Raw genomic sequence first — 17,201 nt, forward strand, 5'->3', positions numbered from 1 at the left:
GTCAGTTTCAGCATTAGGAGCATCTCTGGTCCCCTGGAAGCTCCAACATTTTCCCTCACAATATCCAGATCCAGACCTCATGTCCTCATACAAACCATCCAAAAGAAAGTGAGTCTATTCCAGAAGTTTCTAGGAGCAATAAGATTTCTCTTCCTAAAAAGTCCAGAAGTCTCAGTGTGTGCTATTGATTCCGATGGAGTTATGCGTCCATTCCTAAACCAATTACTATGATGAGTATTGTGATAGACTGACCAGTTTTAGCCAATCAAGGCCGATCCTGAATCATATAGCTGAAAATGGGCAGGTTGGTTCTCCAAATTATCAGTGTTACCAGAATGAAGGGTGGATGATGCACAGCAGAGACAACAGGTGTCCACTCAAGGTGAGTCTTTACTGCTCAGTCCTATCCTGCCTGAGTTAAACATGCCTTTTGAAGACAATCATGGTCTTTGTGTGCCCAGAGTGGATCACGGCCACATGATTATGTTAAAGGAGTAACAGAAGAAAATAAATGCTCTCATTTTTGAAATGAAATCTAGTAAATGTACTTTTTTCTGCATTTCCTAGTAAAGATGCATTTTTCTCTGGGGGACGAGCTGGAGAGGTTAAATGACTTACTCAAGGTTAAAAGGCTTAGTGAAACCAAGATTCCATTTCAGGTCTCCTGAATCTCAGCTCAATATCCTCCCCACTAAACTATTTCCTCCATTATTATTTAATTTTACTTTATTTTCTAAATTTTAATGAAATTAATTCTAGCTGTATTCTATAAGTAGGATCCATTTTATATCCCACCTGACCTTATGAGTCATAAAGAGGTAACTGCAATAACAGAAACCCAAACTCCCCCATTCAGAGTCACCAGCTTTGGAATCACATTAACTCTTCTATGTTTTGGAATTATAATTTTGTGCCTTGAAAAAGTGCAGTAATAATATAAAGGGCACTAAACTGGCATTCAGAAGTTTTTGTCCCACTTTATCACTAACTAGTCATGTGACATTGGCAAGTTATTTATTCTCTATGGGTTTCAATTATGGAATTAAGATAAAGAATTTTTAAGAGACTTTGTGATTCTGGGATCCTTTGATTCTATCAATTTTGCTTAAGGAAGGTGAAAAGGTTATGGTACCTTAATCGTAAAGAAACACATAGAATTTGAAATTGGATTAGTTAATCTCAAACTAGACTCTGACCCTGAGATTAAATGTATTATTTAACTTTTATGATTTTCTACTAAAGAAATAGAATTAATAAATCTATAATTTATCTACTATGGTCAAAGCAAAGAATATATATCAAAAAGCCATATTTTTTTCAATTCATTGAAGTTCATGAAAGGATTGCTGAGTAACAGATCAGCAGCTATTTTGCGGAAGGAAAGGTGTCCCATTGGGCCATCATTTGAAAGGCAAGTAGAAGATCTTGAAAAGGATATCCTAGGAAAAGCGGAGGAGAGTTAAACATTCTTTTTGGGGAAAAAAAAGGAAAAATTGAAGTAGAGAAACTATGATAAAATCATGAAAGCAGTAAAGGAAAGTGTACATATAAACAAAAGTTTTGTGGGTTTTTTCCCCCAAAAAACCTTCTAAAGCACAGTTGCCCTGCATGGTCAGTTTGCGAGTGAGGAAGGGTTAGAAGCATGAAGCTCAGGTCCTCTTTTCCCCTCTTACGCAGTTCCCATCATCTGAGAATGGACTGTGCTGATGGAGTACACGGCAGCACGCAGTGCAGGTGGCAGCAGCATCCTTGCTATGATCCCTAGTTCATCTCTACATTCGAAACAGAGTGGACCTTAGAGACATCTGCTTAGAATTATCAGAGAATTATAAGTACGTGCTAGAGGTTGACTTAAGACTGGAATTTACACAGTCATTATGATTTCCAGTTATAGAATATTAAACTAAGTTACCCCTAGAGTGCTAAGAATATTATTGCTCTTGTAAGAGACAGATATCTTGTAGACCCAAATCCATAACATGAATTAATTGCTGCCTAATAAGTGGTGTTAACATATCTAAAAAAGAAGGAAAAAAGGGATTAATAGAAGCAAAGTGGCACACTTAGAAGAGTAGACGATGAGATTTAAAGAAGCTAAACTGGTCAGTCTTTCTGCTCAACTAGAGAATGAGAGATCTGGAGAGACCTAGAGCTGAGAAGCTCTTTAGAAAGGTCTCTTTCCCCATTGTTTCCCCAAAGTTGTGGCTGTCCCAAGGTGCAGGTGAACTATCCTCCACCCTAAGCCATTTAATTTCCCTCGTTGATTCGAGGGATTCCATGGATTTCCAAAGAAAGTCTGATTACTAACTTCCTTTCTCAAACTTCCCTGCAGCTTGCACTGAAGCATTCCATCGCTAAAAAAAATTATCTACAGGCATAAATTAATAAATTGAACCAGCTACATTGAATGTAAATCTATAACTTTGATTAGTCTATCCACTTCAAAAGAAATTGATCATCTCCGGTTGTGCTAATAAAATCTTGCCTCTGGAATGCAAGTCTGAGGCACTGTCCTTTAACTGACCAAACAACCCGTAGAGTGGACATCTCTGGAAGATATATCTGCAGCCTTCCCCTAAACATCAATACCAACTGTATCCACACTGAATGTAATGTGTTGTTTTGTTTTTTGCACTTCCAGGGTTATTAACCAAATAGATAAACAGTTATAATGCTACGCCATGCAAAATATGTCAAAACGTTGGGGCAACCTCATGGTGTAGTGGTTATGTCTGGTGCATTCCACTTCAGTGGCCCTGGTTCGTGGGTTCAGATCCCAGGAACGGACCTATACCACTTGGCAAGCCATGCTGTGGTAGCAACTCACATACAAAATAGTGGCAGAGGTGTTAGCTCAGGGCTATCTTCCTCAAGCAAAAAAAAGAGGAAGATTGGCAACAGATGTTAGCTCTGAGCAAATCTTCCTCATCAAAAAAAAAAGAAGAAAAAAGTCAAAATATATATTCATTATAAAGCTTGGAGTTAGAATTATTATTTTTTCTTAAACGTTAATGCAGTTATTTTTTTACTGCTTAGATACTCTGGAGTGTAATAATAGTTAATAATTTCCCTATTTTCCCTTTTTTCTTTATGTGCCTTAAAAATACAAAAAAAAAAAAATCTAGACATAAAGTGTACAGATTAGTATATTCAAGAGACTCCAAGCTTCTAACAGAACAAATTAAATTGGCTCACATTTAAATTAGCAAATCCTTAATTCTGAAATTAGATCATTTGCCCCATAGGCACATGCATGATTTGGATAACTTTAAGACAAGCAAAACACACTAAAGAAACTTCAAAGGAGGATGTGTCCCATTTGTTCAATCAGGAAATGTCCATATGTGTACAAGATGTTTTTAACCTTCCTTTAGAGAGAATCAGCACTTGAAATTACAGAAATCATTGTCCTGAATAGATTCTTCTTGCTTTCCAACACACAGGGTGTATGTTGTTTAATTTATCCACCTTAAATGGCATTTACAACTCTTTTAGACTACTTATTTAGTTCATCAAAAGAAGAGATTTAGTGGCCTGTGCAACTTAATATTATTATTTCAAATATACTCTTTAAGAGAAACTTTTAACTCCATCCTATAGAAAACCAAGAAGTATTTGAAACCTGAAAAATAGTTCCCTTTCTGGTACTCAGAACTATGCATATTTTTTAAAATAACATGTAGGTTGGGAGTTTCCTTTCTTTTTCTCATAATTAACCTAACTTCCTTTTTTTTAAGAATGCCCACTGACTCACGTTGTGACATATTAAGGTGTGTTTGCCCCTGAAAGAAAGGCAGTTGTTCATAAATGGATACTTCTTTAAAAGATTTGTGAGGATATCTGAAGATGTGGCTTAACATCAATATCTGGATAAAGACTGTGGCTATTTTTATTTGAGATAAAATAGTTTCATTATTATTTCTAACATTGAAAAAAACAAGTTGGTTTTATTTCTTTCAAAAGTAATGTAAGCCATCCCAGCTTTATCTGATTCATCGCCAAGTAGACATCAAAAGCAGGAGATTTCAGTGACATGATGCCAAAGAAGGGGGAGGGGGCACCTGGAACTGAAACAATGTTTTCATTTCCAAATATCAGTCAGATGCTGATCATTCTGGATATCAAAATTGCCACCCGATATCTTCATATGAAGTTTCCTCCAAAATTATCTTAAATTCATACAGAGAATCTAGATGATGAGTAAGTAACATACAACTTTTATAAATCTTGCTTTTAGCATTTCCATACCTATTTTCAGAATTAATCAGTGTCCCCCATTCCCCCCCCCCATGCCAATAAAGCTACGAGCTCTTTGCTGTTCTAATAATCACATTACCAAGTCAAAGGAGAGAGACATATTAAAGAGAATATTTCCAATTAATATTAAGCTAATAATTTTCCTCACTTTACAAAGAACTTTCATTCTCAGAAACTCCAGAATTACAGAACTAGAGGCAGGGCAAGATATTTTCCACAAAACTACTGAGACCTCAGGACTAGACAACAGCTGGGCTATGGAGACAAGAGGATTACAGTTTCTGGCATTCTATCTCAAGCTCCCTTTTAGGGAACACGACAATATTTATAATATTTTCACCCAATATCCTTGGTCTGCTCAATCTCTTTCTTAAAAAGCTTTGAAATCAGTTCCCAGCATCCAATCTTTTCAAGCAGTTTAACTTAGAATAACAGCTGCTAAATTTCACTGCCAAATAAAGCCTAAATGTCATAAGTTGAATATGATATTTCTCTAGCCCATATAAATTTCAAATAATGCTTTTTTCATGAAGAAAAAATACAAGTGAAACAGACATCAAGCAAAAGTAATACACATGCATGCACTGAATGAATACCGGGAGCAACAGATCCTATGGGGCACAGAAATGTCATCCTAATTCATGTTATGTATTCAGTGACACGGCTGTCATATCTCTGGCTTCTATGTCATTTTGTCAAGAAAGTTATTTTCAAACATTCTGGCTTAATGGGAAGTGGGCAGAATTAGCAAACATCAACATCAACAGCCCCACTGTCTGAAAACGGGTGACAGCAATGTCCACGGTCATCCAGGACAGACAGGTTGTGCCCCATGAGCCATAAAAGTCCCAAGTGACTCTGTAGAATGTTTAGAAAAAGAGGCATAAGTTTTTCTCTGCTGAGCAGCAAGTGTCCTTATGGATTTAGTCCCTTTCTTCATTCAGAAAATAAAGGTTACGTTCAGTATGTTCCTGTTAGTTACAAATGATTCTCTTCCAATCCACTATTATACACTGAAGGGGGATGCCCAGCTGCTCTGAAACCTTAGCCACATCCTGAGGCTCAAAGAGCAGCGTTGGCTGCTGTTGGCTTGGCTGTCCTATTTTATCAAATCAAACCTCCTCTTACCTCGACTTCCTTGTTCTTCTCTTTGTTTCTGCCCATTGCACTTCTCCCATTGCTGGCAGTCTCCCGGGCTGGGATTACGGAACTCTGGTGGAGGGGCATACTGGCGGGGTTGCAGGTTGCCAGTCCCTGATTGGCTGCCTTAGCTCTTCACTCGCCCTGAGTAGCCCACCTGCACAATTGTTCATATCCTTGCTCTGCCAAGCTCAGTTCTAAACAAAAAGGGGAAAAATAGTGTTTGAGACACTGTGCAGCAGAAGCCAGGGTCTCTGGCCAAAATGTCAAACACACTGAAAGGGAGTCTAAAAGAAATGCTGGAGCAAATAATCCAGGGAGTGTTGCATTCTCAAAAGGACAATTTACTGCAAGTCATAACTGCACTGCTTTGTCACTGGAGCACCCCCCTCCCCTAAGAGCATTGTGGGAGACAATTCAATTTCTATGGTACCTAATAACTGTCATGGAAACCAAGGAAACCTAGGTCTCACAGGCCCTTATTAGCAACTGCTTCCTTTAATGGCACAGACTCCCACATTTGCAGCGGCTGCCACTTCTGCTTTTGTTTCTCCTCTGATTCCCCAGGAGTCCACTAAGCACCCAGAGACACTGGATCCTGCTGACTAGGTAAACAGCAGAAGGCTGAAAAGCTTAGTGTCCTATTTGGAGCCAAATCTCTTCCTTGAAAAGCGCGGCTAGCTGGCTGTGTCCTTCATGCATCCTCAATAATCTGCTTAGGTCAAAGAATCTGCCTTGAAGTCAAGAGCATCGAATGAGGTGTTAAAAAATAAGAGGAGAGAGAGACAGACAGAGAGAGAGAGAGACGGGGAGCAAGTGCAAATCCCTTTCTTTGGCTGATTGTAAAGGAGAGCTGATGGTTCCCTGTACCTTCCTTAGTGAGACATCAGCAACAGGAGTCAGAAGACATCATCTTTCTGAGGCACAGAGCGCCACGCTACCCATTTCATGTTTATTGCAACTCCTATGCTCCTTGAAATGTACTTGTTAGAATCAGTAGTAGCTTCTCCTTGCTTTTCCAGGCAGGAAATAGACTCTGCTAAGGACTTTATTGTCCTCTTAATAGTTACACAATTTGGAGAAAATAAATGGTTAACCCAAATTTCTGCCCCTCAAATAAAAAAAAAAAAAAACCAGTGGAGTGAATTCTCAAAATACAGTAACTTTTAAAAAATTACTTCTCTCCTGTGATCTTTTCTTCTTTGTTAGGGTATTTGGTATTCTGTCTTTAAAAGAACAGTTTTCTTTTCTCATTTTAGATGCATGCCCTTTATATTTTCGGGACATTGTGAATAGATCAGATCTCTCTCTATCTCTTGTGTTTCTCCATGTCAAAAGAAGGAAAATTCTGGAAATCTGCTGTTTTTACACATCCTCAGGCACTGCTTATATGTTCTAATTAGTCCCTAATCACCGAGAAGATCTTCAAAGTAGTTTCTAGCTGCAATTCATCTCTCCCTAGCTTTGTATACTACTACAATAAGGCCGTTTTTATATGACGTTCCAATTTGTTTAAACTCAGGATAGAGGTAAAAAGTGAAAATAGTTGGTACTCTCATTGGCACCTAAGACAAAAATAACCAATGTAACAGTCGCTAAAAAGTCTTGAATTTAAATATTTGCTGAAATAAATACTTCAATGTACTTTCAAGTTCGGTCTAACTGTGTGCTCTTTTTAACGTAAATTCACCCCCCTCTGGCAGTGGCTCTCGCCCACCACCAGGCTAACCCTGGGAGATTTCATAACATGGAGATCCCTCAGCATCACTTTATCAGAGATTCAGGCTCAGTAAGGCTGCAGCAAACCTGACGGGGACACTTCTTTAAAATATCACAGACGATTCCAGTACAAACCAATTTCAAGAATCACTGCAGTATATCAATAAAAGAACCTTAGACAAAAAACAAATTAAAGTTTGCCTAGTGACAAATCTCTTGCTTTAAAATAGCAAAAAACAGTGTTAGGTAGCCCTAAACCTGGTATTTGCTCATCGCCATTCTTAGCTTACGAAGTGTATTTATGAAATATAGGAGCTTTAAGGAAGGGACTAAAAACCAGACTTCCAAAAACGTCACGTCCAAAGTTAAGTGGATAATGCTTAAGAATTTCTGTAGCTTAAGAATCACATCTGTGACCTGTACATGTGAGGTGGGCGTTTCCTTACTTTAAAAGTAATCGTTAATCCCTCTATCTAGAAGGATTGTCTTAATTAAGGTTGGAAATAGAAGTCTGTAAATTCAATAGCGTGTGATGAATACTAAAAGGTAAAGTATGAATCTGTTTAGAAAAGTGTCAGTGTTTACCTCCACGAAAAATTCTATGATAAACTAAGGCAGCTTTCCAGATAATTTAAACTTAAGTACTTTCGCTTAAAATATTCATCGAAGTTATAGGAAAGCAGATTTTTAGCTTGAATTAACTAAATGGCTGTCTTAATCCTGTACCTCATTATGTGTGTGAGGTTATCCTTTGTTTACTCTGAGATTTTGCAAAAATCAGATTTAAATTTCAAGTTAATTTGATTTGCGTGGTTGAGTTATTTCAATTAGCCTTCTTGTATTTTAAAATTTAGGATATAAATTGAATTTCAGGAAAAGGATATTTACTTCCTAGAGTGTTTTACACACTAAACAAGTGAAGGTTCATTATGTCTTTTCAAGTAAATCCTTCAGAAATAACAAGGAAAACTAATAACGAGGATGTTTCATAAACATTTAACTAGGATTGTATTAGGTATTGCTACAAATTAAGCTTTTAAAATTTTCAAATTGCATCAGGGAAAAAAAAACAAGCTTTAACTCTTTGTGTTCTAATACACTGCCGGCTTGGAACAATGGAACATACGTCAGCTAATGTCGATGACTCGCATTTATGTAACACCTTTCCTTAAACAGTTCCCAAAGTGCTCTGCCGACTAGGAGCAGAAGTCTCTCGGGCATGACTTATTACATAACAATCCAAAACTAGGAAAACTGTTGTGGAATGCATTTCTCCTATGGGAGCACAGTCTATCTTGTGCAGAAATTAAACCCTATGGAATAAACAGGAAGGAATGCATCCAGGACCTGAGTACCAACCAGGCACTGGCCATGCTACCAGAGAAAAACTGTGGATTCTGGAATCATTCAGCTAATTTGTATCTACATAGACATTCGCAATACATGATGGAGACTTCCAAACTTGATTTTTGTGGAAACTATTGACTATAATTATTGAAATCATTCTGGAATATTCCCTCTCCACCTGGATACTATTCCATACACATGCTTGAATTACATGTGTTTTGCTTCCATCTTCTGATTCCAACCCTCTGGCTCTGGGAACAATACCTCAGTTACCGTCTCTGGCTACTAAATTTGGCATTTGCAGTTGGTAATTCTAATGCTAGGACCTCAACTTTCCCAAAGAGATTCTGATTTGTTATTTCTCCTTGCTCTCAATGGCCTGGGTTATCCCTAGTTTGAAAGGAAAATAAAACAAAAGAAGACCTACCTCGATCTTTGACAGGTTCAAGAAAAAAATGGGCCTCTAAGGAGTTTATTTATTTTGATTGGTAATTAATCAAGAAAAGAAACACAGTATCAGGCAAAGACAAGAAACCAAGTAAACATATGTTAATGCATTAATTGAACAGACTTATAATTCAATTCAACAAACACTTATTATGCATCTTCTGTTTTCTGAATTATGCTAAGAATTAACGGGGCAGGAGGTAATAGTATTTAAAATTATGTAGGGCAATCTCGTGAGTCAAAGAATTTGCTAAGTCATTAGAGGGATAATATACAGGTAAGTCAGTTCAAAAGATATATGGCACATAATATCTGAAACATAATATAGAACATTAAATGTAAATGTCAAAGAAGGTTTGAACACCAAGAAATCACCATAGGTCTAAATAGTTCATCCTAAGGAGGAATTGGGGCCCAGGTTGGGGCTTAGCAGAGATAAGGTGATTAAGTCACTTCAAGGCATGGAGATGAGTCTGAGATTGGCATGTGCAAGTTCAGGACATTACTTTAAATAACGTGGGAAATTACTTTAAGGTTATCAATTGCTTTCAGCCCTGTATGGCCACTAGAATGTGACAGTGATTGAAACGTGGGACAGGAGGGGGAAGAAACCAGTTCAAGGGCTTCAAAAAAGGGAAAGTCTATGCAAAGCAATATCAAAGTTATAAATACATTGATAGAGGGCATAGAAGTAATAAAGATAAGAACTTTAAGAGAATTCTGAAAATGGAAACAAGGCATTCTGAGCTGGGGAAAGGATATTTTACAACGTCCTTTGTAAGAAGGAGGAAACCTAGATCAAATGGGTTTGCAATGTGCCATTGCACAAGGCACTTGATGGCCACTGTCAGAGGTTATTGGGAAAAACAAGACTTTATGATGTATTGTAAAAGAGAAGGAGAAAGGAACTTGAATTGAAAAGCTATTTTTACTGGGGAAATGCTGAAGCATGTACTTATGCAGAGTTAGGGAAAAACTCAAACAAGCAAAACGAGATCAACGGGAATAACATGAGGAAAAAATCAATTTAAAAATAATTAAAATTTCTGGTTCTGAGTTTACAAAAACTCTGCAATGTAATTAAGCATTTCTAAAAGGCTATGTTTTCCTGGGTTCTGTCTGATTGTTGGAATCCAATTGTGATTATATTTGGCACGTGCAAGCATCTTTTGTAATTAGAAGAACATCCTTTTAATGTAGAAATTCTGCCCCTGAAGATCTTTCAGAAGCAATTGGATGACCAATTTTTAATACTGAAGAAGGATGAGGGATCAGATAAACTCTCAAGATCTTTTATTTTGTTCTCTGGAAAGTATTGGTCCTAGTTTTAGACACATCTACTCTCTGAGGTTGAAACAGATCACAATGGAGCAAAGGAAATCATTCCAGTCTTTTGGAGAATCAATAGCAATCTTCACAGTCACATAAAACGTGTGATAATTATAGCAGGCACTGGAGTAGTCGCTTGTACTAGTTTCTATTTTTATATTATACTCATGACAAAAGAATATCATCAGATAGAGAATCTCCTTATTAACTTCATAGGACTGATCTTTGCTCCTTTCCAATTTGCTGAAGAAAAGAAAAAAAAATCATTTTATTCTATTCTCTAAAAAAAGACATGTTAGAAGTAATCAAAAATCTAAGGAAAGTAAGCTTTAATTAGCTTTGTGGACATAATATAGAATTAAATAAAATCAAGTTTTTATGGTCTGTTTTACTTTCTTGGCCAGACAAATGGACTTAAAATTTTGTTTAAAAAAACAAGATTTACTTTGGCAAATTAAGTTAAACAGGCTTGCTCTCTAAGTATAAAAATCTGCAAGTTAATCTTTGTTAACGTTCTCTATAACTTTCAAAATATTAGTATATCTGGCTGAACAAGGAGCTAATAGGAAAAAAACAAATCGCTTGGGGCAAATATCTATTTTTTCACCTATCTTCAGAAAATGTAAAGCAGTCATCCCAAAAGGATGGACTGGCATTTATGCGGGAAGGGGAGTCATGGTAAAAGGGGTTCAAGTCACTTGTTGCTTCAGAACCTTTCCACCTTTATCTCTGAGGAAGGCAGGTAAGGGGGGTATTTTCACCCAGGGCAATGATGCCCTCTCCCCTTCCATATTCTGGAGCTTCACCATCAGCAACTCCAGCGGTCTCATAAAGCCCAGCCTTCTCAGAGCTTAGCAGTATAGTTCCCCTCAGCCTTTCAATGACTTAAGGAAGGAAACAGTAGTTTCTCCTCATTCATGTCAAAATTCTGACTTAATCCATCAGAAAATTAAAGAGTAAATTTAATTAAGCACTTCTTATGCAGTTTTAAGATATTAAGCTTAGGAGATTTGGCCCTGACATTCCTAGTCAAGCACACACACACACAGATGCCCACACACATGCACATGAGCACATACACAAAACACAAAACAAATAACATTATGTTGGATGCCTGACTAAAATTTGAGTCCAGAAGTACAGATATATGTATCTGCTCAAATATTATTTATTTGTATTTCCTATAAATAAATTCTTCTTACTAGTCTTTATTCAGTTTAAGTGGAAAATAGAATCATAGAATTTTACATTTGGAAGGAAAATGAGAAAGCACTCTACTGTTTTACGGATGACCAGATAAGGTCCCGGTAGACTAAATGTTTTGACATAATTGAAGACTAGTTGATGGCAGAGTCAGTGCAGAATCATCTTCTGATTCACAGGGACTCCTGCCCTTCACCATGATCAGACCAAACCTGATGAGTATAAAGTTTAGACATGTTTTAAGTAAAAAGAAGTTATGTAATAAATACATTTATTTATGCACATTATGCATTGATTATTTCACTGTTAGCTGCTCTGAGAGAAATACATTTTATCGCATAATTGTGAATTACTTGCATCTCCTCTTTGGAAGTTGATTTTTACTAACAGTTTTTCTCAAATTTCTGCAAGATTCAATTTTTTATTATTCAAGAGGTAATTATTACATTTGAAGACTACCGAGTTTTTTCCCATATTTTTCACTGTCATGGCCCACTGATTGTGAAAAATATCAAGTTTCATTAAGCTAGCATTACTGGTAATTATTTTCAGAATACATAATAGTTATGACAAATGATTTTTTTGACAAAATAATCAGTACTTTGGAAAGTTCTATAAGAGATAACAGGTCAAAATTCAGAACATAAATCTGGTAAATTTTCATAATGACAGAATTATTACCATAAGATCACATTCTGTATTTTCTGCCGCTGAACAGGCTGTATTTCTAACATTCTAAAATAATCGGCAGACTTAGGAAATTTGGTTAATTTTCCACATAGCCATGTATGGGCATAGTCAAAATGCCATCTTAATATCACTGAAGGAATAAAGACGTGGTTTACTATAAGAAAATTGGCTTTCACAAGTTGTTTATAGATACACACTTAGATTTTTAGCCAAACCCCACACAACATTCTCCCTAGGGAGAATATCTTCAATTCATAGTGGTCCTATCAGATACACATTTATCTATTTTATTTCACCCAAAGTTTTTCTCAGTCAAACATAAAATTTATTAGTGTTTTTTCACTTGGAAAATATAACTTGGAAATGAGCATCCTTTGATAAAACTAGTCCATAATTTATTTTTCAACTTTTAAAAATGGAAATTATATTTACTCACTTTACTAAATAGTTTTATATGCTAAACAAAGATTTTACAAGTTGGAAATTATGCTACTTTCAACAACAGGTGACCACTAATTTTCCACTTTTAGTAGTTTAAGGATTTGTTTTTCTACACAAAATAATATAATCTAAGAAATAACTGGGTATAACTACACCTAAACAACGTATTTTATGAGACCATTCAGTGCACAAAAATCTTTCTTGACTTTTTTGAGAACAAAATTGCTTATTCCTATTTTTTCAAACCAGCATGTATATTCCTTGCAGGCTTTTAGAAATGAGACATGGAATCTCATCAGAATTTATAACACTTCTTTCAATGAGCTATACTACTCCCTGTTTTGGGTTGAATTATGTCTCCCCAAAATTATATGTTGAAGTCCTAGCCCTCGATACGTCAGAATACGTTTGTATTTGGAGAAAGGGTCTTTATGGGAGTAATCAATTTAAAGTGAGGTCATTAAAGTGCAGTACATAACCCAGGACAACCAGTGTCCTCAAAAAAGGGGAAAAATTTGGAGACAGAGATACACAAAGGGAAAATGTCAAGTGAAATTTGGAGTTATGCTACAACAAGCCAAGGAACTACCAACAGCCAGGGCCTGGCACAGATGCCTCCTTAGTGACTTTAGAAGAAACAGGGCCCTGCTGACACTGTGATCTCAGACTTTCAGCATCCAGAGCGGTGGTACAATAAATTTCTGTTGTTTAAGCCATTGCATTTTTGGTACTATGTTACAACAGCCCTAGGAAACTAATTTACTCCTATAGACAGATGCTTTGAATCATTTTCACTATTAACCATCCCCTAACAGAGTATGAGCAACACACTTTCAGTGAGCTGCTAAAAAATAACTGGCTATAATCCCAACTGGACAACGTATTTTAAGAGAACATTGAGCATATGAAACCATCACTTGATCCTTTTGAGAACAAAATTACTTACTCCTATTTTTTAAACCAGCATGTATCATCCTTGCAGACTTTTAGAAACAAGTAAATTAAATAAGAAACAAGCTACTCGTTAATTTTGAGTAGCTAATATAATGGTCCCAGAGAAAAAAGTGTGCTAAATTCACGAAATATTCTCTTTGTATATATTGTTATTTTTAAATTAATATTATTTTCTAATTCATTTTCTGATATAGGTGAAAATATTATATTAACATTTTAATTTACCATTATAAAAAGCAATATCACTAATGGAAAATAAGGAATAACTGAAACCTTAACTGCTTAATTTGTTGCTTCTATTTAAAACTCTTTTTTGGATGAATTAAAGAAATTCTGGTTAAACATTACCTAATCTATATTCAGACAGCTAAGATAAGTATGATCTCTTTCTAGAAAAGAGGAAAGTAATATTCAGAAGGATAAATCTACATTTCTACATTTCAAATGCTAAGAGAATTAGTAAAAGCACTCAGATATTCCTGTTTTTAACTCTATACAATAGACTCTATTCCTCATCTAATCTAGTGAAATGTTTCTTCAGATAAGAAACGCTTTCCAGTGAGGGGCGAATAACAGGTGTACAAAAACTAGCCAGCAATTTCCTGAACCTGAGCATTATGAAAGCCATGCTGCTCAGATAGCCAGGAAAATGGAGATGATATTCCAGTGGAGGTCTAGGCTTCCACAAGCAGGCAGGTGTGCTCCACAGGAAAATGACCCACGTGAGAGGCAAAACATATGAAAGCCTACGAGGTGTGAGACTGAAAATGTGAGCACGGATAAAGGACCAGTGAAGGCAGAGGGTCCTGGGGATGGAGTCTTAGCAGCAGTATCTACTGGGTATCTTAGAGTAGTATCTATTGGGTTCTAAGCTGGCATATCTTTTTAGGAAATGAGAATAACCATCGACAAGAGCCAAGACATTAGTCAAATGATAAATGGGCATCAAGTCCAAGGAAACAGCTAAGGATAGAAAGAGAAGTCAAAGGATGGTGTAGTGAGAGCAAAGAGCAGAGAAAAGCAGTTAAAAAATTAGCCTGAGAATGAAGAATACCCATCAGTGTCTTCATTTTGTGTGTTACTCTGTTTGGTTATGGGGCCTTGGAGGAGCTAGAAAAAAGGATGGGAGCGGGTGGTGAATGGCTAAACTTAAGTGGCAAGCCAGGGGTATTTTGAAATGATAGAACATGCATTCCCTGTCTAGAACACAGTCTAACAGTTAGAGGTCCATCTGAGTCAGTACAAAAAAGAAAATCATCACAATTAGAGCTCTCTGAAAATAAAAACAAGCTACTCTTTTAATCGAAAGTTTAGGAAGAAACTTTAATGTTAAAGTAGGGAATATACTACTTTATTGGGACAATTAAAGAAGAAATTAAAAAATCTTTCTAAGGCTGAATTCAATAACTTCTTAAGTACCTTTTAATTTGGGGATTCTGTGACATTAGATTTTGTGTTTATCCTTTGTACATAAGATTGGTCCTTGTATAAAAATAGTAATGCTATGGGGCAATATACTTTAATAAAGTAGGAATACGCAGAGAGTCCGCCACTGTTGATAACTTACCATAAAGAATAGCAGAAAAAATAGAAAAGAAAATTACAGAGGATGAGAGGTGTTAGATCTTATCAAGAAGACTTAATCATCAGCTTGTGGCAACAAATATGAAGAATTTTTCTGTCTAGTTATTGACTACATTGCCTGTCAATTACACATTCTTTAACTATAACTTTAGTGACTGGCTTAGACACACACACACACACACACACACGGATTCTACACGAAAATGTCTAAAAGGAGGCATAAATAATAGAACAGACTCCTAATATAGTTAACTTTGAAGTACCAAAGATTTTTTAAAGTTATTAGTATAAGAAAATTTCATAGAGAAAAGACACTCAATAAAAAGATTAAAGGGCATAAAATGAAGTATGAAATACCATAAAATATTTGAAAATGGGCTATTGAATATTTAAGAGTATCACTATAACTACTTTCTAAGAAGAATAAATCAAAAGATTTATCAGATATATCCGACTTATATTATACGTCATTTTTATAGGATGTTCTCTATATTCATGATTAGGTCTCTAAAATCTAATGAATTAGAGCACTGTAATAATCATTAAATATTTTCTTTATTTTTAACAGTACTAATAATAATCAAGATTTTTCAATTTCCTAAGGTAGTAAGATTCTCTTTTCATTTTATTCTATATAAATAGCATCAATTATTAACACAGGAGTACTATGGTACTACTTAAATTAAATAAAGGAGATAATGCATGTAAACTTCTTGGCAGGCGGCTAGTCATGGAGTAAACACTAAGTAAGAGTTAACCAACTATACTTGAGGTTTAAAATTACAATATATACATTATATACAATTTATGATAATATAAAACATAAATGTTTCAGTTATAAAACTATACTTATATTTAAAGAATAGTGAATATTAAATATAGTTTAAAAAAATAATTGGGTATGTTCCTTCAAACTCTCCCTAAGAAAGTATTCAAGCACACAGCAAAACCTAGTATCTTCCATGTAAAGAGATTATAATATATATTTCAACAAGAGGAAATATTATAATATATAGAGGAAAGATTATAATATATATTTCCTCTCGTTGATTAAATATAAATACACATGTTATACTGAATAGCACTTTTTAAAAACTAAGCCTTATAAGAAAATAGCAAATACTTGTACCCAAACTTTAGTTTACACAGTGTAACCTTTCGTGATCAGAGGGTTGTAGCAGTTCACTATCATTATTATAAATTTAAGTTATCATGTTGTAGAAAATAATAATGATGACAATAGTAATTACTATTTGTTGAGTCATCTACTAACTGCCACACAATGTTTCAGGTACTCTACATATATATTATCTAATTTGGCTCTCACCATAATCTTTCTAGGCAGAATTACTATCTTCAGTCAACAAAGAACAGGTCTGAGGATCTGAGAGATATATGACTTGCCCAAGTTCCCACATAGAGTCAATGACTGACTTAAGATTAAATTTAACACTGCCTGACACAAAACACCTTTAAAACAACATGTTAACAGACAGTACTGATTGATAGAATGCAGAGCAAATGCAGTATTGATTGTGTGACATGCTGATAAGATTCATCGTGGTACCCTGATTATGCTGTCCTTGCAGTCCATGCCACAAAGTCAAACAGTCCATGAATGTTCTCAAGGCTTAGTAACAGTGCCACCAGCTCAATGTGCTTTATAATAATGTCGTTGCTTTCATAGTAGTGGGTTAAATGAGTATATCTATCACAGGTTCTTAGACTGTTTGATCATTTCCCCAAGAATGTAGAGTCATTAGAGTACTAACAGGTCAAAAATATAGAAAATTGACTTTAAAATGGTTGAGAAAATAATTGAAACATAGAGGTTCTAAATTATTTTTATGCCAGATTATGAATCATTGAACTGAAGAGATAAGGGTTAAGCAAGACATCATTTCCTGAATATTTTCACAGATGGCAGTCACCATAGATGCCAAATAATCATAAGAAGCACCTAAATTTTAGAAAACAAACTTAATTTACTACCGTAAGAGGACTGTAGGCATTGGCTGGAAAATTAAATAAAACACTCAATGAACATAAATGTATAAAGAAAGAGAAAAGGACAGAGAGACACACATATA

The 17,201-nt window shown here is 35.6% G+C and overlaps 1 protein-coding gene across 12 annotated transcripts in view; it reads right to left on the minus strand.

Moving 5' to 3' along the window:
* Window positions 1-17,201, minus strand: part of MARCHF1 (membrane associated ring-CH-type finger 1) — a 768,319-nt gene that overhangs the window by 428,887 nt on the left and 322,231 nt on the right. For 7 of the 12 annotated variants that reach the window (XM_070505015.1, XM_070505018.1, XM_070505009.1 and 4 more), the window contains exon 3: window positions 5,386-5,594. The exons of the other annotated variants lie outside the window; for them this stretch is intronic. In XM_070505015.1, coding sequence (XP_070361116.1) covers window positions 5,386-5,484 — 99 coding nt within the window. In that variant the 5' untranslated portion in view covers window positions 5,485-5,594. The remainder of the gene's footprint in view (window positions 1-5,385; window positions 5,595-17,201) is intronic. 12 annotated transcript variants of the gene reach the window in all.

This window comes from Equus asinus, chromosome 3, assembly GCF_041296235.1.
Source record: "Equus asinus isolate D_3611 breed Donkey chromosome 3, EquAss-T2T_v2, whole genome shotgun sequence".
Taxonomy (NCBI): Eukaryota; Metazoa; Chordata; class Mammalia; order Perissodactyla; family Equidae; genus Equus; species Equus asinus.